The sequence below is a fragment of the Vitis vinifera genome, chromosome 10 (genome assembly GCF_030704535.1).
Source record: "Vitis vinifera cultivar Pinot Noir 40024 chromosome 10, ASM3070453v1".
NCBI lineage: Eukaryota > Viridiplantae > Streptophyta > Magnoliopsida > Vitales > Vitaceae > Vitis > Vitis vinifera.
In genome coordinates this window covers 13,218,714-13,246,427 of record NC_081814.1, presented here as the reverse complement: position 1 = coordinate 13,246,427, position 27,714 = coordinate 13,218,714, and the positions used below count along the sequence as shown (strand labels likewise).

Below are 27,714 nucleotides of genomic sequence, written 5' to 3'. Positions count from 1 at the left end.
AGAAAAAGGATCTCCTTGCCTCAACCCCTTAGAATTCGAGAAGAAGCCAGCAGGCACCCCATTGACCATGACTGAAAATTTGGCAATTGAGATGCACCACCAAATCCACTCCATCCACCGCGACCCAAAGCCCATTTTAAACAAAACTTTCATGAGAAAGTTCCAGTTGATGTTTTCATAGGCTTTTTCGATGTCCAATTTGCATATCAACCCTTTCTCGTTTCTTTTGTGCCAGAAATCAATCACCTCATTAGCAATAAGCGACGCACCCAAAATCTATTTGCCCCTCACAAAGGCATTTTGATCCCCAGAAACCACCTTGTCTAACACCTTCTTCAGCCTATTCGCCAACACCTTAGCCAAAAGCTTGTACAACCCCCCTAACAGACTGATTGGCCGGAAATCCCCTAGGTCTTCAACCCCTCCTTTCTTAGGGATGAGGACCAAGAAGGTGGTATTAAGGCTTTTGGCAAAAGATCTCTGATCATAAAACTCTTTAAACAGGTCCACAATCTCCTCCTTCACAAACTCCCAACTTGATTGCCAAAAAGCCACTGTGAAACCATTTGGGCCTGAAGCTTTATCATCATTCATTTCCATTGGGGCAGAGTATATTTCCTCTTCAGTAAAAGGCAGCTCCAAGACTTCAGCTTCACGGGAATTGAGGCGATTAAGGTGCAACCCCTCAATATCAGCTCTCCAGCCTTGCTCTTCTGAGAGCAAATGCTGAAAAGCATTCACTATCCCCTCCCTCACCTCCTGGTCCTCAGTCATCCACACCCCATTAATTTTAATTCTATCCAGGGAATTATTCTTTCAGTGGGAATTTGCCATCCGATGAAAAAAGCCAGTGTTCCTATCCCCTTCCTTAAGCCACAGCTCCCTTGACAATTGTCTCCAGTGGGTCTCTTCCATTAAAACCCACTTTTTAAAAGATTCCTTGGCTTCTTTTTTCAGCTCATTTTCTCCTTCAGAAAGGCTCCTCTCACTTTCTACCCTATCCCAGAACTCCACTTGTTGAAGAGCTGAGTTCTTATTAGCTTCCAGCCTACCAAACACCTCCCTCTTCCACACTTTGATTTTTTGCTTCAACTCCTTCATTTTAGTGGCTAATCTGAAACTGGCCCTCCCTCTCACCTCAAACCCCTGGCACCAACCCCAAAGAAGGTCCGTAAAACCATCAACTTTAAGCCACATATTTTCAAACCTAAACGGGGAAGGGCCCCTCCTTAACCCACCCCCCATCAGCAAGATAGGAAAATGATCTGAGGTAGTTCTGGGCAACCTACTTTGCACGACCCCATTGAAATGATCAAGCCAATTCTAGGTCACTAGGAACCTATCCAATCTGGCCCAAGCCTGATTATTCCTCCTCCCACTCCAGGTAAGCACACCCCCTTGCAAAGGAAGATCAATGAACTCTAACTCATCAACAATCTGAGCAAACCTTCTCATTGCACCCGTTAGCCTTCCCTAATTACTCCTTTCCCTCTGGGATAGGATGACATTGAAGTCACCCCCTAAACACCAAGGATCATCCCAAATGCCTCTAATCGCCCCTATCTCCTCCCACATACACTCCCTATCCTCTCTAGAGAAAGGCCCATACACACCAGTAAACATCCAAACAAGCCCATCTTCCACATTCCTCAGCCTACAAGAGATTGAGAAGTTTCCCACCTCCATTTCAAGCACTTCCAGGGTCCTCTTATCCCAGCAAATCAATAGGCCTCCCGCAGAACCATGGGCATCCAGGGTACCCCAATCGAGAAATCTACCAATGCCCAAGCTTCTCACCAGCCCCTCTGTCATTGCCTGAATTTTGGTCTCCTAGAGACAGAACAAATCCATCCTTTGATTTCTGATCATGGCCTTAATCACCTTTCTTTTGGAACTATCGTTAGCTCCACGAACATTCCAACTCAAGAATCTTAGCTTCATTTAACCTCCATGATCTAACACCCTCTTACTTGCATTCCACATTTCTGTTTTTCCCCCCCTCGTAGCTAATTGAGCACTCTAATCTTTTCAATTCCCTTTCGAACTTAGATTTTTCTAAAAGGTTTTTGTTGTGGACTCTTTCCCTTCTCTTTCGGATTTTAACCAAAAAATCCAAAATGTCTTTCTCCAGACCTTCTGTCGAAAACCCCAAAAACTTAATGAATTTGGCCAAATCACTTTCCTCCCAACTATCCTCCTCCCATCCCTTTCCTTCTCGTGGCATAGATTGAACTAAACACAACTCCTTTCCACAGTTTTCATTGCAGCCATTATTAACCTCCGTCAATTCCCAACGGCTGACATTCTCCTCTTCTATGGGTCCCAGAGTGAGGAGCATGCGTAATGGGGTTTCCCTCTGGGAAGTCTCCCTATCGTCCCCAGAAAGGTCGCAATACCCAAAGGAGTTCGACCGAAAAAAAAAGAAGGAGAAGAGGAAAACCCAGACGCCAACAAACCACAAGGGTTAGGAGCACACCCACACCTCGACGCTTCCTCAATTAGGGCAATGCCAGTCCTTGATCTCTCCACAGAATAGAGTTCCTCCTCAATTTGCTTCCGCCGGCCATCTTTCACCCATAAGGGAAAGCTTTTAGCGTCTGGGCCCCTCAGAAGACTTGGGCCAGCCCACACCAGTGGCAAGGCCACACCAAAGCTGCCCACCAAAGATTGAGATGGGCCTCGGCAATCGTCCATCCTAGCCGGCCCAGGTGCCCCAAAGGCCTCCAAGGCCTTAACCCTCCTAGAGCCCTCCAAAGACGAAGGCCCAGTAGAAGACGACCCAGCCTTAGGAGCAGGGGATAAGACTGGGTCAAGCCCAACGGGCCCAGAGCCCAAATCGGAGCTTCGAAGAGCCTCAGAAAGGCCAAGCTTAATGGGCTCCCCTATAAGCTGCAGACCTTCCTGGGCCCCCACTGACGACCCAACGAGGCCCCAAGACTGAGCCAAATGGAGCCCCGACCCACCTGTCTGCCCCCGCGTCCCATCACCAGACTGCAAGTGGGTCTCGATCCTTGAGTCGTCAACCTCTTCCAACACGCGCTTGCCCGCGCGTGCAGAGACATCACCCTCAACCTCTCCTTCTGCTCTGCTGTTCTTCCCCCTCTTCTCTATCGGCAGCAATCTCATTATCGGCCTTACCTCCCACCACAAGGTTAACGAATAACACACCCCTTCGACCCCAATTTCCACCACGCTAGGGATCTCCTCGCCGTTTAGCTTCACCAGAATCCTTGCCCATTGCAACTCCTCCAACTTCTCTGTTTGAGAATCAATAGCTAAAAATCCCCCACACTTCTCCCCTACCTTTCTAAGGATGGCCCGATCCCATAAAGAGATGGGTAACCCCACGATTCTCACCCATGCCTCATTCTTCTTCTCTCCTTCCATCAGACACCCCGTCTTAGGGCTCCATTTCTCCAGTTGCAGAAATGTCCTCCCAACCAAAATTCCTCCCAGGTTTAGAGCTTTTTTGGCTTCAATCACCATCTCAAACTCCAGCAGCACCTTTCCCTTTTCCAACTTAGCCAAACCTAAGTTGCCCTTCAACCCCCAAGTTTGTGCCATTTGGGTCCCCCAACTTCTCAAGTCATCCTCCTTCACTGATTTTGGATCCCAAGAGCCAACGAGGCAGTGATCCAACCTTTTTAGATTTTGGTTGAGGTCCTTGTGGTTGACTTCCACCCTAGCCACTGACCTGCCTTTGCGATTTTGCAGCTTAACCACTTCCGCATAACTTTTCCCCAAAATGGGCACCGACGGCATCGCCTTGTCCTTCTGACTCTCCTTCCTCACAGTAGCAACACCCAAAGCCCGAAGCGTCTCCACCATTGAAACCCAGCCCCCTTTCACTCCTCTTCCTTTGGGGATAAAGATGTTGAACCTTTTCTTCTCCAGATCCTCGACACCCAGACGGATGAAGCATTCCCCCCTTGTTTTCATCACACAACAACGAGTAGATCCTCCCTCTTTCCTTCCAATTTCTTACCCATTTGCTAGTTCGCGTGTCCTTAATGCACAGATCCAGACTTTCCACAAAAAGCCCTAGACTCTCCGGACCCATCTTAACCCACGAAGACACCCCTCTTTTCCTTTCCACAATAATGACTTGCACTTTGCCCTTCTTCTTTTCTACCTCAATCTCAAAGGTCTTCGACTCCACCTCGAAGCTGCTCTTCCTCAGGCTATTCCGAGGCTCCGAGCGGACGTTGCTTTCTGCACCCTCGCTCGCACACAGATTCACTTGCTCTCCTCCATCGCTCTCACTCTCTCTCTCTCCAGCCCTCTCTCTCTCGCTTTCCTCCATTTTTTTAAAATCCAGTTTCCTTTAGCTAGATTAATATTGAAGTTCTTATCATTTTATTTATATTAATTCTAGTGGTCAGCTTAAGAAGATGTTTTTCTTCTAAAGCTGACCATGCAGTTAAATTTAATCCCAACCTCTGGATAAATTAAGCACATTCCAAGGTAGTTTAAGTTATCTTCACTGATGGAATTGTTTGAAGTCCTGACTAAAACGATGGCCACCTTAACATGCAAAAGTGCACATGGGCTGAGATTCAACTGAGGTTACGTTTGGCCATAAACTTCCTGAACTGTCCCATGAGCAACTAGGAATACCCAACCAAGGCCAAAATTAGGTCAATTTTTAGGCCTAAGCCCAGACCACTTCTTGTCTGGATATAGACCAAGCCAAGACCAACAAATATCATGATAAATTTTACTGGCATCCCCATCTCAGTAACCTATGGGCAATTATTTTGGAAAAGCAAATAGCACTAAGCGTTGAAAGTTTCAAACTTCTGAAAATCCTCTTTATTCAATTTGTTTTGAGAAGGAAATTTCACTGGACCTTCTTTCTCTCTTTTTGTTGCTTCAGTACAGGGAGAATGATTTTTATGAAAGGCTCAAGAATCTTACAAAAGTCAGTTTGTTAATAGGACTAGGATTTCTAATATCTTATATTGTATATTGATTTGTCACACTTAACTAGTAGCAAAAATGATATACAGTAAATACAATCAAATGTTCAAAAAGCCTTGGGTTCTTGCCTGCCTCTCACCCAGGGCAAGGGAAAGAGCAGGCCTGGGCAGATTCCAAACTCCAGTGCAGATGCAAATTAAAGCCCATGTCAAGCCCAAATAATAAACTTGACTTGGCAGACCAGATCATTTACCATGTATATTTTCAGGTTTATATATGTCATTTGAAATCTGATCAAATAAAAAACAACCTTCATTTTCACCAGAAATCTGTGAGAAGCAGTCAGAAAAACACTAATCACCTATTTCACTTCCATAGTTGAAACTTAAAACTCTATGTTAAATTTGTCCATCAAACAGCAGCAGTCCAACATGCTTAGTATCTAGTAAATTACAAAAAGTACCCTGATTGGACCAAAACTAACAAATTGGGAAGAAGGCCTTCATTCTTGTTCTTCATAAATATAAGAGGAAAGAAGAAGAAGAAGAAGAAGAAGAAGGTAAAACTGATTTCTTGTACCTCATAAATACAAAAGGAAGGAAGAAGGTAAAACTCATTGTTGTAGTCACAAGAAGAAGAAGCAGCAGCAGAAGAAAAAGACAAAGAAATACAGACAAATGACATCCAGATAACATATGATTAAGCTTAGATTCAATTTCCAGATAAAACAACAAAAATAATATTTAAATAACATACGATTAAGCTTAGATTAAATTCCCAAATTATAAAGAAGCAGATAAAACAACAACAATAAAATCCAGATAACACATGATTAAGCTTAGATTCAGTTCCCAAATTAATTAGGAGATAAAACAAAAATAACATCCAGATAACCCATGATTAAGCTTAGATTCAATCCCAAATTACCTTCACTGGTAGGTTTTCATTGTATGGATTCCTCAAATGGCGAGTTTTGTGGAATGACAGTTCACATAGCTGCATCAGAAATTGTGGTTAGCTTTCAAATCATAATATATCCACTTATGCAGTATTCAATTATAGCAGTAAAATAAGCCACATAACAAATTTTGTCATTATATGCCTTGTTCTAAAGACATCCAATTGCAAGGGCCATCCCAGTAGTTTTACAAGAAGCCAAAAAATGAAAGTCCAACCAATAAAAAATAACAGGAATAAGAAAATGGAGGGTATTTTGTTTCACATTCTTATATTCACAAATGAATTGCCATATTGCTATGTTTTTCTAGAAAACCAGAAACATGCACTAAGAGAGTAAGAAGTACAACAAGATTCTTCAGGCCATGTGCATTGAGGACAAAGAAAAAAAGAAGGCATCATCCAAGAAATATAACACAGAAAGCACACCCACCCTGCCCAAAATCCCACCACTCCCCCAGCCAGAACCAACCTGAAGCTAAAACCTATAATGGAGTATGTGAATGTCTCCTAAAAACTATCAAGGAAATCAGCTTCCCTTTGACAAGATTATTTGCCTTCTGGATCTGGGAGTCCATCTAAATTCCAACCCCATGCTATTCTAACTATCTACAATCTCTTTTTTCTTTCTCCTACCTTTTGTTTTTTCAATGAAAGAAAATAAAATTCATCAATATTGATGAAAATACAAGGAAGGATAGAGGGGTGGTGGCAAGGGATAGTGGTTAGAGGAAGGCCGAGCTACAGGTTGGCAGCTAAGATGAGGGGTCTGAAACACAATTTAAAGATCTGGAATAAGGAGGTTTTTGGAAGGTTGGAGAAAAACAAAGCTGAAGCCCTTCAGCAAGTGGAGCGATGGGATGTAGTGGAAGAAGAGAGGGCTCTATCAGAGGAAGAGTTAGGTCACAAAAAAACAGCTAAAGAGAATTATTCAAAATGGGTGTCGATGGAAGAAGTGCATTGGAGACAACTATCAAGGGAAATATGGCTTAGGGAAGGGGATAGGAACACGGGATTCTTTCACCGTATGGCTAATGCCCACAGGAGAGTCAATAATCTGATCAAAATTAAGATTAATGGGGTGAGGCTTACAGAAGATCAAGAAGTGAGGGATGGAATAGTAAATGCTTATCAGCATCTTCTTTCGGAAAACTCGGATTGGAAGGCGAATATAGGGGGTCTTGTGCTGAAGCAGATCAGCCTATCAGAAGCGGATGCTCTTGAGCTCCCTTTCTCTGAGGCTGAGATCTATGCTGCATTAATGGGGATGAATGGGGACAAGGCCCCGGGTCCGGATGGTTTCACTGTAGCATTTTGGCAAAATTGTTGGGAGATTGTCAAGGAGGATGTCTTGGATATGTTCAAAGAATTCTATGATCAGAATTCTTTCATCAAGAGCCTAAATCATACATTTCTGGTCTTGATTCCGAAGAAAGGGGGGGCAGAGGACTTGGGGGACTACAGGCCAATCAGTTTGCTTGGGGGTCTTTATAAATTATTGGCTAAGGTGCTGGCCAATAGGCTCAAAAAAATCATAGATAAGGTGATTTCTCCTGATCAGAACGCCTTCATCAAAGGGAGACAGATTCTTGACGGTTCCCTAATCGCAAATGAGGTAATAGACTCTTGGCAAAAAAGGGGAGAGAAAGGCCTAATCTGTAAGTTGGACATTGAGAAGGCGTTTGATAATATCAATTGGCAGTTTTTATTAAAGGTTATGCATAAGATGGGCTTCGGATCAAAATGGATAGGATGGATGTGGAGCTGTATTTCTACCATCAAATATTCAATGCTGGTGAATGGGGTTCCAGCTGGTTTCTTTTCAAGTTCTAAAGGGCTTAGGCAAGGGGATCCCCTATCCCCCTACTTATTTATCATGGGAATGGAAGTCCTTAGTGCGTTAATATCGAGGGCCGTTGAAGGGGGGTTCATTTATGGCTGTAGGATATGGAAAGGAAGAGGGCAGCCCGTAAACATAACTCATCTCCTGTTTGCGGATGATACAATTGTCTTTTGTGAGGCAAAGAAAGAGTCCCTGTTGTACTTGAGCTGGATCCTATTATGGTTCGAGGCCGCCTCAGGTTTAAAAATTAACTTGGAGAAAAGCATGGTCATTCCGGTAGGGGAGGTGGAAGGGGCGCTTGATATGGCTGCGGAAATTGGGTGTAAGGTGGGACAGCTGCCCACTGTTTATTTGGGGCTGCCCCTTGGGGCGCCTAATAGGGCCTCCTCCGTTTGGGATGGGGTGGAGGAGAAAATGAGGAGGAAGCTTGCTCTTTGGAAGCGTCAATTTCTGTCCAAAGGAGGGAGAATTACTCTCATTAAGAGCACGCTGGCCAGCATTCCTTTGTATCAAATGTCACTTTTCCGCATGCCTAAATCAGTGGCAAGAAGACTAGAAAAGCTTCAAAGGAATTTTTTGTGGGGAGGAGCCAATGGAGGGAATAAGGTTCATCTAATCAAGTGGGAGGTTGTGTGTACGGATAAAAAGAAGGGAGGGTTGGGGTTAAGAAAGTTATTTTGGTTAAACAAAGCTCTCCTTGGCAAATGGATTTGGAGGTTTGCGCGGGCTAAGGAGGAGCTGTGGAAAAAAGTGCTTGAGGCTAAGTATGGGAAAGAGGAGTTTGGGTGGAGAACAAGGAAGGCAAATGGGGTGTTTGGGGTTGGTGTGTGGAAGGAAATTCTGAAGGAGTCCACTTGGTGTTGGGATAACATGGTATTCAAGGTGGGAAAAGGCAATAAAGTAAGGTTTTGGATTGATCCTTGGTGTGGAAACAACGTGCTGTCCGAAGCTTTCCCGGACCTCTTCTCCATGGCTGTCCAAAGAAACGCCACTGTGGAGGATTATTGGGATCAGAATCTGAGTCAAGGAGGGTGGAGCTTAAGACTGTTGAGAGACTTCAATGATTGGGAATTGGGGTTGGTGGACAATATGTTAGTTGAGTTGAGGAACTATAGTGTATCTATGGAGGAAGATTCGGTTTTTTGGAGGGGAGGAGCGGACGGGCTGTTTAAAGTTAAGGAAGCATATAGGGTGTTGATTAATGCTGATGGAGCGGCCTTCCCCCATAGCAATGTTTGGGTGGCCAAAGTTCCAACAAAAATTATTTTCTTTGCTTGGGAAGCTACTTGGGGGAAGGTTCTTACATTGGATAGGTTGCAGAGAAGAGGATGGCACCTTCCTAATCGGTGCTTCTTGTGTGGATGTGAAGAGGAAACTATCAATCATATACTAATTCATTGTACGGTGGCAAAAGGTTTATGGGATATTATTCTTGCATTGTGTGGTGTACAGTGGGTCTTTCCTAATTCTGTAAAGGAGGTTCTTAGTAGTTGGAAAGGCTCTTTTGTGGGGAGAAAAAGAAAGAAAGTGTGGAAGTCCATCCCGCTTTTCATTTTTTGGACAATTTGGAAGGAGAGGAATAGGCTTGCCTTTAAAGGGGGTGTGTTAGCCTTTCAGAAATTAAAGACTTCGTTTGTGTATAATTTTTGGGGTTGGGCTAAAGTGTACATTGATATGGAGTCGAATTCCCTTATAGGTTTCTTGGAGTGGATAGCTTCCAAGTAGGGGTTGGGTTCTTTTGTTTTTTGGTTAAGGGTTTGTAGCCTTGTATACTCCCTGTATGCTCTTTGGCTTTTGCCTTCGTTAATATAATCGTTTACTTATCAAAAAAAAAAAAAAAGAAAATACAAGGAAGGATAAGATATTCTTCAAGAAAGATAAAAGATGATAAAGGAGGAAGACTAGTTAAAAACACTACGAAAGTATATTAAGACATCTATGGAAAACCAAGGTGGCAAAGAACCCACATATTAAAGCTCAACCCTCCATACCGGTTACAACCTGCTTGGCCTTTCTAAGATGTTCAAGTGAGAGCAACCCAAACCACTTGAAAGGCCAATAATTATGCAAATCCCACCATTCAATTTCTAAGGCCTCTCTTATCTTGAGAAACCTGAGATAGAACATGTCAAAATTTATTTTATTTTGCTATATTCTAATTAGAGTAATTGATTAGTTATTAGGTATTAGTCACTTAGGGTATTTTTATAATCTTAGTTAATAACATGATTAAGTTAGAAAGTATAAGGAAGTTAGACAAACATCACAAACCATTTTTTTTTTTTATAGGTAGACAAACGTCACAAACCTAAACCTTTCTATACTTTCTTTTTGTGCTTTCTTCTTCCTCTTCTTTTCTGTAAACTAAACTCCAATCTCACACGTTTTTGCTTCTAACTTGGTACCAGAGTATCACTGATTTGAGAGATCATTTTTTAGGGAAAAATAATTTAAAAAAGAAAAAAAGAAATTTCTATGGTTGCATCGGTTGACTTTTCTTAAAACTATGGTATTACCGTATTTTATTATTTATTTGAGGCCATTTGATTGAAATTTGTTATTTTTCTATGATTTTCAGAATTTTGGACTTCATGTTTTGTTCTAAATTTGAGGATATTTTGTGATTCTTGTTGGCTTAGATCCTTCCTAAATGATGCACCAAGGCTAGGAAAGGGTTCAAGTTTGCCGATTTGCTAACTTATTTAATTTACAAGTGTGGAAATTAAATTACTTGGCAAACAATTCTCCTTTACCCAATCCTCCTCTGTTATAGGATGGCAATATGGAACCTAGATTGCACTGAGGTTGTGTTATGTGATACCTTTAAGAAGATTCAGGAATCCTAGCTTGGAGAACTGCTCTCTTATGCCTTTTTTGAACCATATAGAAAGAGAGGAATAGGCAACGTTTGAGAATACCAAAAAAGCACACCAAGCACTCAAGCAATCATTCTATCATCGAGTTCAGATCCCTAGCTCAAAAAGGTAATTTTCTTGCTACCCTGAAAGTAGAAAAAGGAAATTTTGAGTCCTTAGGCTACTGACTTAGGAGCTTCTGATCACATGATTCGAGATGCCACAATTTTTCAAAATTATACACCTTATTCTAGGAATTATACGATTCGTATAGGTGATGGTACAAGTTTTGTTGTCATCTCTAAGGACCTAACTCTTGACTCTGTTCTTTTGGTTCTGAACTTGGATTGCAATTTATTGTCCATTAGTAAACTCACTTAAGAAAAGAACTATGTTACTAAATTTTCCCAAATCATTGTGATTTTCAGGATTTGAATTCGGGGAAGATAATTGGCAATGTTGAGTTGTGTTCAAGACTCTATATCTTCAAAGTGACTAATTATATTGAAAAACAACCTTAATTGACGGTTGGTGAAAAATGGTCTCTTTTTGTTTTTAGTTATAATAAAGATAGTGATGTTATATAATGGCACTATCGTCTAGGATATCCTAATTTCTTGTATCTCAAAAAAACTCTTTTCCATCATTATCCACTAAAAGTGTCTATTCTTTTTCTCAGCTAACCCATTTTGTTAAGGAGTTTAAATGCCAGAACTTTGGCAAACTATACATTCTCTTAATAAGAATTCCCCAAGGATGATCGTTTTACCAAGGTTGTAAAGAGGTTTGGTTACTCCCAATATCAGTCTAACCACACTTTCCTTGTATAACACACAGCTGAAGGAAGAACTATCATTATCATCGTTTATGTGGATGACATAATCCTTACCGAAGATCATGAGGAAGAAATAGGCAAACTCAAGAGTCTTTTTGCCCATGAGTTCAAAATGAATGACCTAGGGAATCTCAAATCTTTTCTTGGGATGGAAATTACTAGATCAAAAATGAGTATTGCAGTCTCCCAACGTAAGAATGTTCTAGACTTGTTAAAGGAGACTAGGATGCTTGGTTATAAACCTACAAACACACCTATGGACTATACCACTAAACTAGGAATTGTCAAAGGAAGTGCTCCAATGGATAAAGGGAGATATCAAAGACTTGTGAGGAAACTCATCTATCTCTCTCACACAAGACCAGACATTGCTTTTTCAGTCGATGTGATCAACCCATTCATGAACAATCCAACTGAGGAACATATGAAAGTTTTGTATCATATTCTAAGATATCTCAAAATGACTCTAGGAAAGGGACTCTATTTCAAAAGAACACAGAAGAGAAACATCAAAATTTTTTCAGATACAAACTAGGTTGGCTCTATAACTAACCGAAGATCAACCATAGGATATTGCACCTATGTATGGAGGAATTTGGTTACTTGGTGAAACAAGAAATAGTTTGTTGTAACTCGAAGCAGTGTAGATGCAGAATTTAGAGCTATGGCACATGGAATCTATGAAGGAATGTGGTTAAAAAGACTCCTAAATGAGCTGAAAATTCCAAGTATCACTAAGAATCTGGTTCATCATGATCAAACAAAGCATGTAGAAATAGATCGTCATTTTATCAAGGAAAAGATAGAAGAAGGGGCAATTTCATTGGATTACACTCCAACAGCTCTCCAGACAGCAGACATCCTTACCAAAACACTTTTCTAGAACCAACTTTGAAGACTTAAGATCTAAGCTGAGAATGATCAACATTTACAACCAAGCTTGAGGGGAAGTGTAGAAATCTGGATTGTACAGCTGTATCACGGCTGTGTGTGCAGAGCTATGTTACAGCTATAGCTACTGTTGTATCACAGTCGTGATATAGTTGTATTTCCTATTCTAATTCTATTTCCTAATTTTATGAGACACTTTCTCCTAAAATCAAGGAAAAAAATAAAGAAATATTTTTTTCTCCCTCAAATTTCTTCAGAATATATGTATGTATTTGATAGGCAGAGGACATTTGAAAAATAATGGGTTCAAAGAAATAAAATAAGTTCAGCCTAATGTCATGGTGTCATCCCCATTTTTTATTATCCAAAATTTACTTATTTCTTGCCTTCTAAGTGCACTGAACAAGAGAGGAAGATCAGATCTTCCAAGAAAGCTATCCAATTTTCTACCAAGCTCAAACAAACAAACATTTAAAACATCATACATTACTGTGGGAAAGATTCAAAATTTCACAAGATCAACTACAACAAATCTTGATATGGCAGTGGCCACAAACAAAAGGAAAAATAACAAAATGAGCAAACTGTCTCCTGAGTTAGAAAAGTTTAAAGCCCTAAAAGAGAAGAAAAATAAAAACAAACTCCTCCAAAATGTCTGTCCAAATTTTTCTATCCAAACTTACAATTAAAACATAACAAGCAATATTTTTTCCTCCTCATCTCTTAAGTTCAGATGAGAACATACAAGTGGTAACAATATGACAGTGTCTTATCAAGAGAAATCTGGTAAAGCAAACAGAAAAATTAGAAGCATTCGATCACATTTGCAGGCAGTTACAACAAAGAGAAATTTCCAGATCAGAAGAATCACAGCATAATAAATAACACCTTAAAAAAATTAGCAGATAAAAGCAAAAACAAAGAAGAATCGACCTTTAACCATTTGACAGAGAAATTCCGTCCATAGTGTGCAGTTCCATGCGCATATTTCCAATTCCCTCCACCAACAAATCCACCAATTTTAGATGTCATCTTTGCACAACCCTAACAAACAACAAATAATTTTGGATTTAACATCTCAGATAAAGCAAATTATATGGATCTGGCCTAACTTAACAGAACAGCATTCAATATACAAGACAAAGATGAATATGGATTTTGGCCTAATTTGGTGGTATAAGTTACAGAAGTAATGTGTGGAATCTGTTGGTTGGGAACATGAGGATCCACAAAACACTTCCCACAATATATACTGGATTTACATCCTAAAGGTACCTGGAAATGGCGAGTCCGGTTCACTGAAAAGATCAAAATCACATTCTCAACACTGTCAAAAGCTTCATTTAGTTTAGCCTCATTGCTCCTTTGGGTTGCCCATACCCCTTGTTGTACAGATAATTCCAAATTTTCACGGTTGCAGCTTTTAACAATAAAATACCTAGATTCCATATAAGAAAATAAAAGAAGTAAATCATTTATGAATACTTTGCGAAACCAAACCAAATAAATTAAAGGCAACTACTGGGAAGAATAGTGAATATATTTAATGCAGGAGACTTCCATCAGGTGGAAAGACTGATTGAGCTAAAATTTCAAATTGTAGTTAAAAGTAAATGGAAATGAATACGTATCAAGAATAATGCCTCCTAAAAACTTGACCTGACATTTAACTTATAAAATAGTGCATCTCCTTATAGCATGGCCTTAGATCAAGTCCTAAACGCTTGCCTGGGGCATCTCTCACACAGTGTATTAAAATAAAGAATATGGCGGATACTTTGCAAACTTATCTACATGATGGCCCATTATATTTCAAGTTCAGTTAAACTTGAAAGAAAAAAGGGATTTTAACTTAAATTTCTCCTTTCTTGTTTGGTTTGGTAGAAACACTGCTGAGAGGGAAATAGAAGGGAAATCCATCCAGTTCTAATTTCTCTTAAACAGGATAGTGAATTACATGTATAATGAATGCTTGGAGATCTTCTTACTTTATCATTCTCCCCTTGTTGTTTTCTTTTTTTTTCTTTTTTTTTCTTTTTTTTAATCAAGACAAGAACTGATAACATTTTTTTTTTTTATTTGATAGGAAAATAAGACAAGAACTGCCAACATGCATAATTTCCTTCCAAAAAAATAAAGAAAAACAACAAAGAGAGAGAGAGAGAGAGAGAGAGAGAGGAGGGGGTGCAGTATGTTCACTTTCTCTCCTCTCTGACTAACAGCTTCAAATAGAATACCGTAGTTCCATGGTAGTGCATTGCAAACATCACAGAAATTACAAAGACATTATGGTCACTTGAAATTCACAGTGGTTTTTTAGGAAATTAATCCCTTAACCCACATCATTTAGAGCAGTTCCCTATATTTGTACCCCTCTACTTGGTATGGTCATGTGGTGCCTTTGTATATACTGTGTACACTCCAGTGCGCTCTTTTATTAAACGCTTTTAACACAATGAATATTTACCTATCAAAAAAAAAACTTGTAAAGCCTTCAACTCAAACTACAAAATTCATTCATACTAGGCCATCATTGATTTTTTTGTATAGCACTCAATCGTCTCAATCAACTTAACTTTGCAATCATAATCAATTAAGATAACTCTAGGATTAACAAACACCCACAAGAACCTAGCAATAAAACTATAGCATTCCAATAAAAAAAAATTAAACTAGCTAGCACTAAAGCATAATTAGCATAGTAAGCTACTGAAACTAACCAACTCAACTGTCCTCAATGACTTGCAACCCACATCTATGCATCCTAAGAAACATGAATAGACCCAATACTCAAGCTTTGTCGAATATAAAGAGAAACATAATCGAAGATAAGTATTTTTGTTAAAATAAATAGTTAATTCAAACTTTAAGATATGAAGCCTTAAAAGTTCTCCAAATTTGGCTTTTAAGGACCATGGGAACCAACAAATTATATCCAAATTATACATAAAATGAAAAATTAAAAGCATGAGGACAAAAGAAAGATTTGGTTTCCATATCTTTTTTCGAGCTAGATAGATTTGGTTTAAAAATCAAGGCGAAAACCCCTTAGCTTTATTGAGGGGTTCGATTGAGGCACCCCCAAAAGGCATGGGTAATTGTAAAGGAAAACAATCTAGTGTCTTGTGTTGGCAACTTGTAAAATGTTTTGTGATCTTGTATGAGTGTTTGTGTGGTATGATATTGGTATAAAGACCACAATCAAGTTTGAAGTCAATGTGCTAAAACTCCAAGAAGGTGCTTAAGCTCGAAAATTCCAATCAAGCAATCCACACAAGTTTTTTCAAAGTGCTTTTGCCAAGTTTTGAAGCTCAAGGAGGTTTTCTCAAAGACTTTGGATTTGCATCTTGAATGGTAGAAACTGTAATAAAGATTTTTGAAGTTTCTAAGAGATATATAATAGCAACTTCATTTTGAATTGCAAATATTGAGATTGACCAACTTGGTGCCACTTCAAATGCTCTACAAGTTAAATAATCCAAAATTTATCTAGGGTCCACAAAGGCCTTATTTAACCAATGGTGAAATTCTAAGGATGTAGGAGAACCCTAGGGTAGTTGTTTACAATCAAACAAAGTTTGCTAGGGCTTCACTTTTTTAGCATTTAAGATGAGGAATGAGGAATTAAGATTGTTGATGTGGGAAAAATAATAATAGAAGTGAGAAAAGAGAAAGAGAAGATAGGAAAACCTTAAGTTTCCCTAAGGCTTGCTACAAGTCTCACATAGAAGAGGAACAATGGACTCTCACCATTGGAAATTACATACCATGCACAAAAATAGGTACTATTCATCATAATGTTATTTTACAATGATTAGCCTTATTTATAGGCTATAGAAACCTTAAAAACCTAATAAAACCATGAAAAAAAAAAAACCTAACCTATATAGTAAACTTATTAAGACTGTAATTCTTCCTTAAGAGTCCTAAATCTTCCAAACAATGGAATGAAAAAGAAAATAAAGACTATTTTTTAAATCAAAAAGCTTAAAAATTTAGAAAAACGTCTCGTGATAAGAATTTCTAACAAAGAAGTCTTTCTAAATTACACAATGACTCAAATAGAAACGCTAGGAAAAACAAAGGCTTTTAGAGAAAAAAAAAATCCTTTTATGAAAAGAGTCTTTTACAATTAATATCTTATAGATGGGGCATTTTGTGCTCAAGGAGTGGGGAAACACTTGACCATTTTTTTTACATTGCCCTATAACTTTAGGCCTATGGCAAAGGCTATTCATATTAACAGGTTTGGATTAGGTTCCCCCTAAGAGCATATGTAATCACTGTCTCATATAGGGGTTTAGGAAGCTCTATCAGAGGCAAAGCTTTGTGGTAAATCACTTGTCTTTCATTGATATGGTTTGTTTGGAAGAAAAGAAATGTCAGGATTTTCGAGGATAAGTGGAGGACTTCAAAGACAATTTGAGATCTAATTCATTTCTCTTCACCTTTCTGGGCCTCTTGTACCAAAATATTCAAGAGCATCCCTCTCAATGTTGTTTAACTTGACTGGCATTTGGTTTTGTAGGTAATAAGGGTTTGAATATTGAGGAGGGGAGATTTGTTCTGACCCTATCCAATTGAGATGTTATTCTTCATGGATGTTAAGACATTTAAAACCTTATTCAATTGAGACATTATGTTCTGATTTTTCTCTTACAATTCTACATAAATGTATAGGTCTCATTAGTGTCCAAGAGGAGGTCAATCTCTCTTTTTGTTTAGCTTTTACATATATGGGGAGGATTCCTCATCCTTTTCATGTGTTCGCTTTACCTATTTCAAATACATTCTTGTTTCTAATAATAATAAATAAATAAATAAATAGAAAATTAGAAGTATAGAAACTTCTTTTCAGAAAAACTTTCTGATAAAAAAACTTCCCGGATTGTAGATAAGACTCAAATACCAACTATTTGCCAATAATAACTATAAAAAACCCCAAATCAGCAAAATCTTTAATTTCTTCTCTTTTAATCCTTATCTTGACTACACCTTTAAAGGTTCATCCCCATTGTTTGGTGTCTAGGCCAATGTTTTAAACGACTAAAGGCAATCTTGAGAATTTTTTCCCAAATGAGGCAAGGCATAAGCCTTAACTTAAACAAATAAATAATAATAAAAATTATCAAAAAATAAAAATAAAAATATTCATAAAGTCACAAAAAATTTGAATAATAAAAACAAAACTTTATAATGATAAAATTAGTTATTTATCATTCTAACATTTTTCTAAGTCAAGTCCTTTTTCCCTCTTATAAAATTTAGCTCTCTCTCATGGTTTCTTCAAATAATTTTCAACATTGTTGTCACTATCACTGATAGGATCATCAAATATAATTGCATCCAACTGCTATACTATCCTCCTCTTCAATATTAATATCATCCATCCATTCTTCTTCTTTGTCCATTAATTGTAGTAGTGCTTGTTCTTATTTATCAATCATAAGATAATAATTGATATATTTCGTAAAAGGTTTAACCAAGTCAAGACCCAATACAAAACTCATGAAAACTACATCAAAAACCCACAAAGGCCAAAAACAATTTGAATAATTGAGGCTTAGGCCCGAAGAGCCTTAAGGCTATAGCCTTAAAGTTGTAAACCTTGACAAGGTAACGCTCAAGCTTCAATTACCTTGACTAAGCCTATAGGCTCAAGCTTCAATTACCTTGACTAAGCCTATAGCCTCAAGCTTAATTCATAGAGCCTCACCTAGAGGCTTGCCTTAAGACATGAGCCTCAATAGCATTTTAAAACACCAATTTAGGCTATGGTAATTACATCGATTGACCACTCGATAGATTTGGTTTGGAGCTAATGTGTTAACCAAATTTTATTAGTTCTCAAAATTCTTTTTCCATTAGACTTAGCTTGTCCCACTATGTTTTGGGTTAACTAACTATGCTTCTAAAAGTGCATATAAGGCACCTTCAATTAACCACGAAGAACCTTTGGTTTTATAAATGTTTGTTCATTTGACCACATTAACTCTATTAAGTACCTTGTGGGGCTTTTGTAGAGTCTTCAAGTGTTTCAAATAGATTATAAACCCTCATATTCCCAAACCGTCATTTATTTTGTTCATCATGTAATCCCTGTTTTACATTTTTAACTAGTTACTTTTCATGAGGAAGAAAGACTATAATCTATGTGACAATACTTATTGGAGCTCTTTTTTTCCTTTTTTTTTTTAATCAAAGATTCTTTCTGGAGCTTTTCATCAACTTGAAGCTAAAGGGAAGTTGGAAAAGCATTGAATGTGAAATATGTCTTATGAAGGTAACCTTCCTTCTCAACCTTATATTCATTCATCGAAGCCACAAGTTTTCTATGGAATCCCTAGTTAAAGGAAGTGTTCCATTGTACCAGTTGAGTTTGTATTAGAGCTTTGTAGTTGTGATGATCTTATGTGAAATAGGAAAACCTATGATTGATAGTGGATTAAATACCAAGGTTTGGTATATTTTCGTTTTGAGTGATCGATGAAGTTAAAAATTTTGTCTTGGAACGTGAGAAGGCCCAATGATGAGGAGCAAAGGAAGCCGATTAAGTTTGTGATTAGAACTCAAAAGGTGGACCTGGTTTGCCTATGTAGTTGGTTAGAAGCCTAGGTGTTGGAAGATTTTTGGATTACTAAGGTAGTGGAAACCAAAGTTGCGCCTGGTGGCATTTTGCCTTTTTAGGGCAACAAGGGTTTACAGTTGTTGGAAATGAAGTGTAGAGTGTTCTCTATTTCCTACCGTTTCAGAATTTTCAAGGACAATTTTGTGTGGATGTTCACTAAGGTGTATGGGCCAATTCTAAGGAAGGAAGAAAAGGAAGTCTTTGGGAATGTTATGGTTAGGAAGGCAGAGGCTCGTTCTCAAACTGGTTTTTGGGATTCTAAGGAGAGAGTTTCTCTTTCCAATTGAAGTGGTAGGGTCTAGAAGGGTGGCTTTGGAGGCAAAAAGTAGGCTTCGATGGAAGAAACTTTGTGGAGACAAAAATCTAAAGAAATTTGGCTAAGGGGTGGAGATATGAACACCAAGTTTTTCCCCAAAATGGCCAATGCACACAGCAGATCTCACTTTTAACAAAGACAGACAGGTGGTGGTGTGAGACTAGGCTAGGAAAGAGGGTAGTTGGAGTCCTTACTTTTCAAGGCAGTTTAATGATTAGGAGCTTAAGGAAGTGAAGTTTCCCTTATAGAAATTGCAATCATTCTTAATCAAAAGGGAAGAGGATGACAAATTGAGATAGAATGAATCCAATAGCAGCACTCTTTTAATCAAATCCCTCTTTTCATCCTTGACCATGGGAGATATAGATCATTTCCTAGAAAGTGTAGTGTCAAACAAATGGGCACCATGAAGGTTGGTTTCTTTGCATTGGAAGCAACTTGGATCAGCTAGAAAAGAGAGGGTAGACTTTGCCAAATTGGTGTTATTTGTACAAAGGAGAGGAAGAAACAATGGATCACTTACTTTTCCATCATTCTAAAACAAGTAGACTATATTAAAGACACAACAAAGTACACATGGAATATACACATATGACCAAAACGAAAGCAAGAAAAACTAATGCCCACCTCCCTACCAATACCCAGCCCCCATGAAGGCTGGAAAGCCCTTAGCAAAAACCTAAAAGGAGAAAAAAAGAAAAAAACTGTCCACCCAACCCCAACAAAGAACCCCTTCTAGGAACAAAAACCTCCAAAGACTGACTGTGACCCCTTCTGTTAAATCCCCGCACCCCTTCCCTTTCCCTTTATAGTCGACAAAGCGATACCATGCCTATTTTTCGACTCCAATTTTCCGAGAAGAGAATTGATTTCCTTTTCAAAACCCACAACTGGCATCCCAAATAGTTGCTAAAATTAACAAAACCACTAGGAAAACTCTTTAAATCCTCTCCCTCACCACACCTCCCAAATCCAAGCCCCTAGGAGAATTCGCCTCCTTAACCCTGGCCTCCAAACCCCTATCTAAAGACCCCTTCATTGCCTTTCTTGAAAGCCCCAGCAAAGACCTATCTTGAAACAACATCTTTAAAGGTTGGCAGGTTAGCAACTAGGATCGTAGGCCTCGAGGAAGAGAACATAGGAGACCAAGGATGTCTATTCGCCTTCACTATGAGAGCTTCATCAGTGATTGCTACACGAGGAATCCACCATTGGCGCTAAGAAAGGGTCTGGCCTCTTGTCCAGAGCACCCTCTCTGCTGCCACGAGTACTTTATCCAAGGATGCGACACCAAAAGGCCTCAACATTGAAATTGGGGAAGTTTCACACATCTCCACCACTACCCCACCATCGTCTCCCCAACCCCCCTTCCCTCTTCCATCTCTCAACTGCCAAATCTTCGCCACCCCCTTGCATTGACGCTCAAGCCTCTTCAAAAGGAAGAAGCCCTAACAAACCCACAAAACCTCCATCTGTGACCCTACAGGGGTGTCCCTCCCTTTTAGCATCTTAAATAAATTTAAGCCTAACCCAAACTTAACAAATCATAACCCCCCTCCAACCAGCCCAGGTCTAAGTCTTTTGAGCCTTGAGCCTCCCCCACCCCTTAACAACCCATAAACTAAGACCCAAAACCCAGCCCACTTGAATCACTTTTGAACCTCGTCTCAACCAAACACATCCCTCCTTCACCAGTTGTATTCCTCTCACCGCGGCTTAGAACATTCCCTTCTTTGTAGCTTTCTCAACTGTTGCAGCATCACCTATCATCCGTTTCACGTACGAACATGGCACATCCACATCCACAGACAGCAAAAGTTATGCATTCTTTCCCACATCTGTGCTAGCACGTAAACCACCCACCACATCATCCCTTACCTCCAACTCACCATGCTTGTTGTTGCAACTTCTTGACATTACTAGCAAAAAACAAGGTGGCGCTTCCCACCACAACCAAAAGAAGAAACTAACACTACCTACTACCACATGCAACACCCTAGGCAAACTCTCCCAACTAATTTAACCAAGATCCTTGCCCATTGAAGATTGGACATACAAGCAGTGTCTTCTTCCATGGCAACAAAACCTCCATAATAGTCCCCGATCTTCTTAAACACCTCCCAACTCCACAAATGGAAAGGAAGGCCTAACACCCTCACCCACAAATCCTTGACTAACCCCCCTTTGAGCAAACAACCTACCTTTAGAGTCCACCTAACCAAATGCAAAAAAATTATCCTCAATCCTTCTTGAACATTAAGGCACCCCCAAAAGCATAAATCTTCAAACCACCCCCCCACCACAGACCAAAGATTGGTCACAAAAAGTTTCAACAATGGCAATTCAAGTAAAGAATCAAGACTCTCCCCAAACCACGTAACCAAACACCACCTCAAATACTCATCTCTATCATGAACCTCGTTTTCCCCAAGCTGAATCTAAACAACATCTCTTGTCACTCCCACATCTTTCCTAAGAGTATCAGCAAACAACACAAAGACTGGCACCTTCCTTGGTCCATTCCACATCTTCGCAGGAGAGACCACACTCTTAGCCTCTATTGAAGGGACAACGCCTAAGGACCGCAACTTCTCCACTAAAACAGACCACCCCCATGAAGACCCCTCCCTTTAGGGAAGATCAATGAGAAACGTTTCACTACTTTAGCCACAATAGAACAAAATAAAAATCTCCCAGACCCATTTGCTCGACATTTCAACTTGAACCTCCTTCCCCCCTTCTCCCAACCTTTACTCCACCTCCCAAACCTTCATCCCTACAACAAGCTTCCATCCCTTCCAACATGCCACGAAGACAAAGGTCCCCGAATTTTATCCACGTTGAAAGACCTCTACCCTTTTCCATAATCACACCTTTCAATTTCCCTCTAACCGCCTCTATAAAAAGATCAAAGGATTTTGAATCCACTACAAACCAGCATCACCCTCCTCTTGCAGCCATATTTCAATTTCCATCAAATCCTAGAGAAAACTTCTAATAGATGACACCTTAATGCTCTTTGGTAGACCACCAAATCTATTATTCCATGAAGGATCTGAATTTTGATATGTAAATATATAAAATGCTATAGCTAGACAGACAGCCTCTTAAAACAAGTATGTTGTGACAGTTAATTCTTTCTCTTTGAAGTGGTTTCGATGATGCATTCTTTAGTTAGAAGAAAACTTTTAGGTTGGTATGGCTTTTTCGTGGGGAAGAAATGAAAATAAATAAAGCCAGGAGGGCTGGACCCAGGTGCTTGTTTTGAACTCTTGGGAAAGAAAAGAACAAAAGGGCTTTTAATAACATTGAACATTTGAACCAAGCATCAAACCCAACTTTATGCATTCTTTTGTGAATTAGGTTAAGGTGCTCATAGAGGACTACTCGATGAAAATGATAGATTTTGTAGATTGGTTGAGCTTCATGTAAAGAGAAGGATTTTTTGTTTATCTCCTTCTCGTTATGTCTAGGCACCCTTTCTATACATCATGTGTGGTGCACTTCCCTTTAGGCGCATTTAATATATTTACTCATGTGTCCACCCAAAAAAAGTAAAAAAAAATCCTTCTTAATGAGCTATCTTAAGGTCGAACCACTATAAATCTCAGTAACTCTCTTGGTTGTGCTTTAAATTTCACATTTCACACTATTTATTTCAAGGCAATGGTTGAGAAAGTTGGCAATTGTATTGGGTTAGCATGGCCATATATCTTGCCCAATTTATTATAAAATTAGTTGTGTGAATTCCTTTCTCTTAAAATTGTTCATAAGCACAATTAAGAAAGGAATTATATGTAGTACTCAACCAACTTTATGATGTCCTTAAGTACCCTTGGGACAACTTCAGTAACCTTAATGCGAAGGGAAGTCTAATTTTTGCTCTCTCATGGGTGTCTCAAAGCAAGAAAGGCCAAAAAAAATCCAAAAGATTACTAATCTCACAATCATACTTTTTCTTGGAAGCCTATGTTGAAAAACCAATCAGTAGATAGCTTAACCAAGCAAGGAGCCCCTAACATAGAAGATTTTGTAGGGAATTTCTTTCCCTATTAGGTGATATTTTGCTTAGAATGAGTCAATGAGATTATGTTGGGTTCAGTTGAGGTATTAAGGTGGGTGTATTCTGATACCATCTGGCCAAGGATCTTTTAGTAGTTTTCTTTCCTAGTGTTTAATTTGAAGGATGGCTCATCCTTCCTCGTACTTCTGTTCTTATTAACACAATTTCTCTTGTTTCCTTTCGAAAAGAGAAGAGGAGAAATTTCCTGCTTAGTGATAAAGAGAATTAGTTAGGCTAGGAGATTTACAAGCTAATACCACATCTATCCACCTCTTTTCCCATTTATCCATGCAAAAGAAATAATGAAAGGGCAACCAAACACAATGCAGATGAAGAGAGACAAAATTCTAACATCAAATGAGAAAAACTTAAACAGCAATAATACAGCATGGAATGTGTGGATCATTCTCTATCATAGGCATTTTAAAAGCTAAGTACAGTTCATAGACGAGGATAGCACCTCTTATAATGATGTCCAAAAGAAATACAAAACCAATTTACAAAACCTAATAAAAAACCTCAAAACTCTTAACACACCTAGATATTCCTTGAGGAAGTGGTGAAGCAGTTTTGTTCGCCTGATTAGGCAGGCCATTGGGAAGATTTTGCATCGGGGTCTGGCTGACCTGTTGTTGGGGTGGTTGAACTTGTTGTTGCTGCACATTAATAGCCTCTGTGGTTGATGATTTTGCAACTGTACCTAGATTGACAGCATTGGAACCTTGCAGAATCTGAGATTTTTCTGTTTGTTGGTTGTATGGGTTGCGGTTTTGATAAAACCTGTTTGAGGAGCCATAGTTGAAAGAACTCAACTGCTGAATCTTCTGAAAGACTTCTTCCATGGTAGGTGGAGGTCCAGGCAGCTTTGCATGCCTATACCGGCAGTCAGAACCATTTGGACAAAAACCCAACTTGTACCTGCAATTACAGAACGCCCCCTTAGAAACACACAACTAATGCTCTCATATGTAGGGGATGCTCTTCCTCACACCATGTACAGATCCTATCCAAATAAATTATTTTGGTAAAATAATTTTTCTTCAGAATTATTTCCATAAAACATGCATGAACTCTCATATGAAGTAATCGATTTTTGCTTGCAACTTAACCTAGAAACAGAAGTCAAGTAAAAGTGTCATTTTTGCATATGGCAGCTTTACAACTTGAGCAGAATGCAGCAATGCCATTACATTGTTTATGATTATCATAATCACATATAACTGTTGGATATAAACAAGAAAATTTAAAATGTGGTTCCCTCCTTTTTAGACCAAATTGATGTCCCTCTGAATCTGGTTCATGGAACTCATGGAAGAACAACAGCTCATCGTGATCATGTGGCCCCGTGAAGTCATTTCCTCTGTAACTCACCAAGTTAATTAGGGATAATTCGGATAGAAAGGTTAAAATAGCAAAGTGAGGAGCAAAGATTAGGACTCTTTTTGTTAAGAGATGCATTGACGCTTTATATTGAAGAAAGCTTATTCATCTTTTCTTTTGATCAGATTTTACATATTTGGGAATGATTCCTCATCCTTCATATGTACCTTTAAATTCTTACCAATGAATTTTTTGTTTCTAATCAAAAAAAGATAATTGAGATGCAAAGTTGAAAACAAGTGTTTTTTAAGTATGCTTGACAAGCAATACTTGCTAACCAAAAAATTAATGGGATCACTTTATAAAATCATTTTCTGCCAATCGCCAACAAAACACAACTTCCTCCTTTTGAGTCTTCACCAATTCCTTTGACTTGCATAACCTAAAGAACCACCATATCGCATAATTTAGCCCCCTTGACAAGCTTCTTCTTTATTTCACAATTTTGCATAGCCCAAGTTGAATGCATGCAGAGAACTTCGACAAATTTACTCGAGCCCATGCATAATTAAAGTTCAGTCCTAATTATTTAAGGCTAAAAAAGTGAATAGTTAGCAAGATCAACCCACTAAAAATTCCAAATGGGTGAAATACCAATGGACATGCGGTCCCTTCTTCTAGACCAGGGGAATATAATTATGTTTAAAACTAGAATTATTCAATAACTATAAAAGCTCATTACCTAATATCCTTCTCTACAAAAACAAGTTTATTATTTCAAAAAAATTAAAAAGACAAAAAAAATATAACTGAAGTTTGGATGTACAAAAGGAAAATCACAGGTAAAAGACAACAAACCCCAAAAAAATATAAAAAAGATGAATAGCAATGTAAAAATAAACAGGATACCAAAATAAATGCAGCATTGTTTATAAATTTTCTAACTATTGATATAAGAACCAAGAAAACCAATAGTAAGACCAGCTCCAAATAAAACAGATCATCTTCTCACCTTGGTTCAAACCAGAGTTAGGAAGCCTTAGAGGATCCTAGAGAACTAACAATTACCAATCATACTAAGCAAAAGGCGATCAACATCGACATGCTAGAGAATCTCCTCCGATTCTCCTTCTGATTCATGAAAATTTCCCTCTCAGTTGCTTCCAAATTTATTCAAATTTGATATAGCCCCCAAGATAGCAACTTCATGTGTGTGTGCACATGTTTGAGTGTGTGTGTGTGTGTGTGTTAGTGTGAATGTGTGTGAAAGAGAGAGACAGAGAGACCAAACAAACATCTTGTAATTTCTAACATCGAACAAGAACATCATTATAACCGAGTAAAAAAAGACCCAAGTTTGGGATGGTTCTTGGTGTTTGAGAGATTTCCAGATTATTATGGGACGGGTTATCATTGGGGAATTTACAAACCCAATAACATAATCTTAAACTGCAATTTGGGAAATATCAGAAGGTGTCACAGGGGATAAAAGGAAACTGGAATTTTTGTATAGCCTTAAAGTTGAATAACTTGAATTAAACCATCCATCCTCAATACTCAAAAATCTCTAGTTCTCAATCCACGTGTCCAAACCATCACAGATATATTTAATCGTCCCATCCTCAAGCTTACCACATATACAAATGCATCCATTCTACAAGCTTAATTCATCAAATTCAGCCAACTCTACAAGCACAAAACTTCTACTCATTTCTACCATGGGTTCCTAACCATCTCGTTGACAATCCCAAATGGATTTCAGACACCACATGTGACCTCTCAAACTCAAGGTTTCATAAAATACCATCATAATTTATAACTCAAGCAAACCCAATTTGATCAAATTGGAACACAACATACTCCAATCAAATGGAGAGATAAAAGAAACAAAAACTCAACCACATTAACATACCAATGGAGTCCAAACACCATCTCTAAGACCTCAAAATCATCATTTTCTCAAATTCATATCACAACCCAGTCAAAAATTATACCAACTAACCCCAATACAATCAAACACAACACATTCCAATCAGGAATTTAAAAATAAATAAATTAATTAATTAAAATTAACAAAATGAATCAAAATCAAGCAAATACATACATGTTACACTCCTTGATATCTTCATTGGTATGCTTGTACACGCAGTCCTGCTCACGACACTCTCCGTACAATCTAAAGAATCGGCAAACAGGCATGCGCGACTTGTCGTACTGGTGGAGGAAGCCGCAGGCGTCGCCTTTCATACAGAGGCTGCGCAGCCAGTGCCGGCACACCGTCTGCCGAAAGCTGCGCCTGCCGGGGGCGCCGCCAGGAGTGGGCTCCGCGGAGACGACGGAAGATGGAGCCGCCGCCGCGGCGGTCGCGTCCGATTGTATCAAAGGCGCGACCGTGGCCGCTGTGCCGGGAGCAGCGTCGAGGCCGCCCTCGAAGTCAAAACTCAGAACTCCTTCCGCGTCCTCCATGGTTAGGGATCAAAAGGTATGGTTCTAGCTAGGGTTTTTTTAAAATCATACAAACGTATATAAATAATGAAAGAATGAATTGATGGAGAGAGCAGAGCGCAAGGCAGAGACACAAACACCAAACAAATTCTGTGAATCAACTCTCAGAATGAAATTAAATCTTTCCATTTAGAGAATTGGTTTATATGTGTGATGAAATAATAAATGGCTGTTAAGTATATATTTTAATGATTTAAATTCTTAATTTTTATTATTATTATTTTTTTGTCATTATATCCATTTTCTAGTTTCTCCTCCTCTTCTATGGTGTCGGAGGGTGTATAAAAGTGACTTAGGACAAAGCTATAACATCCATTCCTAAGCTGAGAGGTTGCAACCCATACAAATTAAGGCCTAAATTAGTAATTTTTTTCGAAAACAGATTATGAAAACTATGCATGTCTCGTAAAACAAAAATCTATATTAGAAACTGAAATGTCTTTAACATATTTTTAAATATATTTTAAATATAATTTTATTTTTAATATTTTATTTTTAGTCATTCTATATGTTTATATAATTATTTTTTAAAACAGTTTTTAAAAAATAAGTAAACAGAACTAAAAGATGTTCTTTGAAAA

At 38.7% G+C, this 27,714-nt stretch overlaps 1 protein-coding gene across 1 annotated transcript in view; it reads right to left on the bottom strand.

Annotated features, from left to right (window-relative positions):
• The window catches only part of LOC100253258 (30-kDa cleavage and polyadenylation specificity factor 30), a 39,990-nt gene extending 12,667 nt beyond the window's left edge, over window positions 1–27,323 (bottom strand). The window contains exons 1-5 of the mRNA XM_002281558.4: window positions 26,733–27,323; window positions 23,846–24,226; window positions 13,577–13,739; window positions 13,235–13,345; window positions 5,848–5,916 (exon numbers count right to left, since the gene is read on the bottom strand). Coding sequence (XP_002281594.1) covers window positions 5,848–5,916; window positions 13,235–13,345; window positions 13,577–13,739; window positions 23,846–24,226; window positions 26,733–27,094 — 1,086 coding nt within the window. The 5' untranslated portion in view covers window positions 27,095–27,323. The remainder of the gene's footprint in view (window positions 1–5,847; window positions 5,917–13,234; window positions 13,346–13,576; window positions 13,740–23,845; window positions 24,227–26,732) is intronic.
• Between the last annotated feature and the right edge of the window lie 391 nt (window positions 27,324–27,714).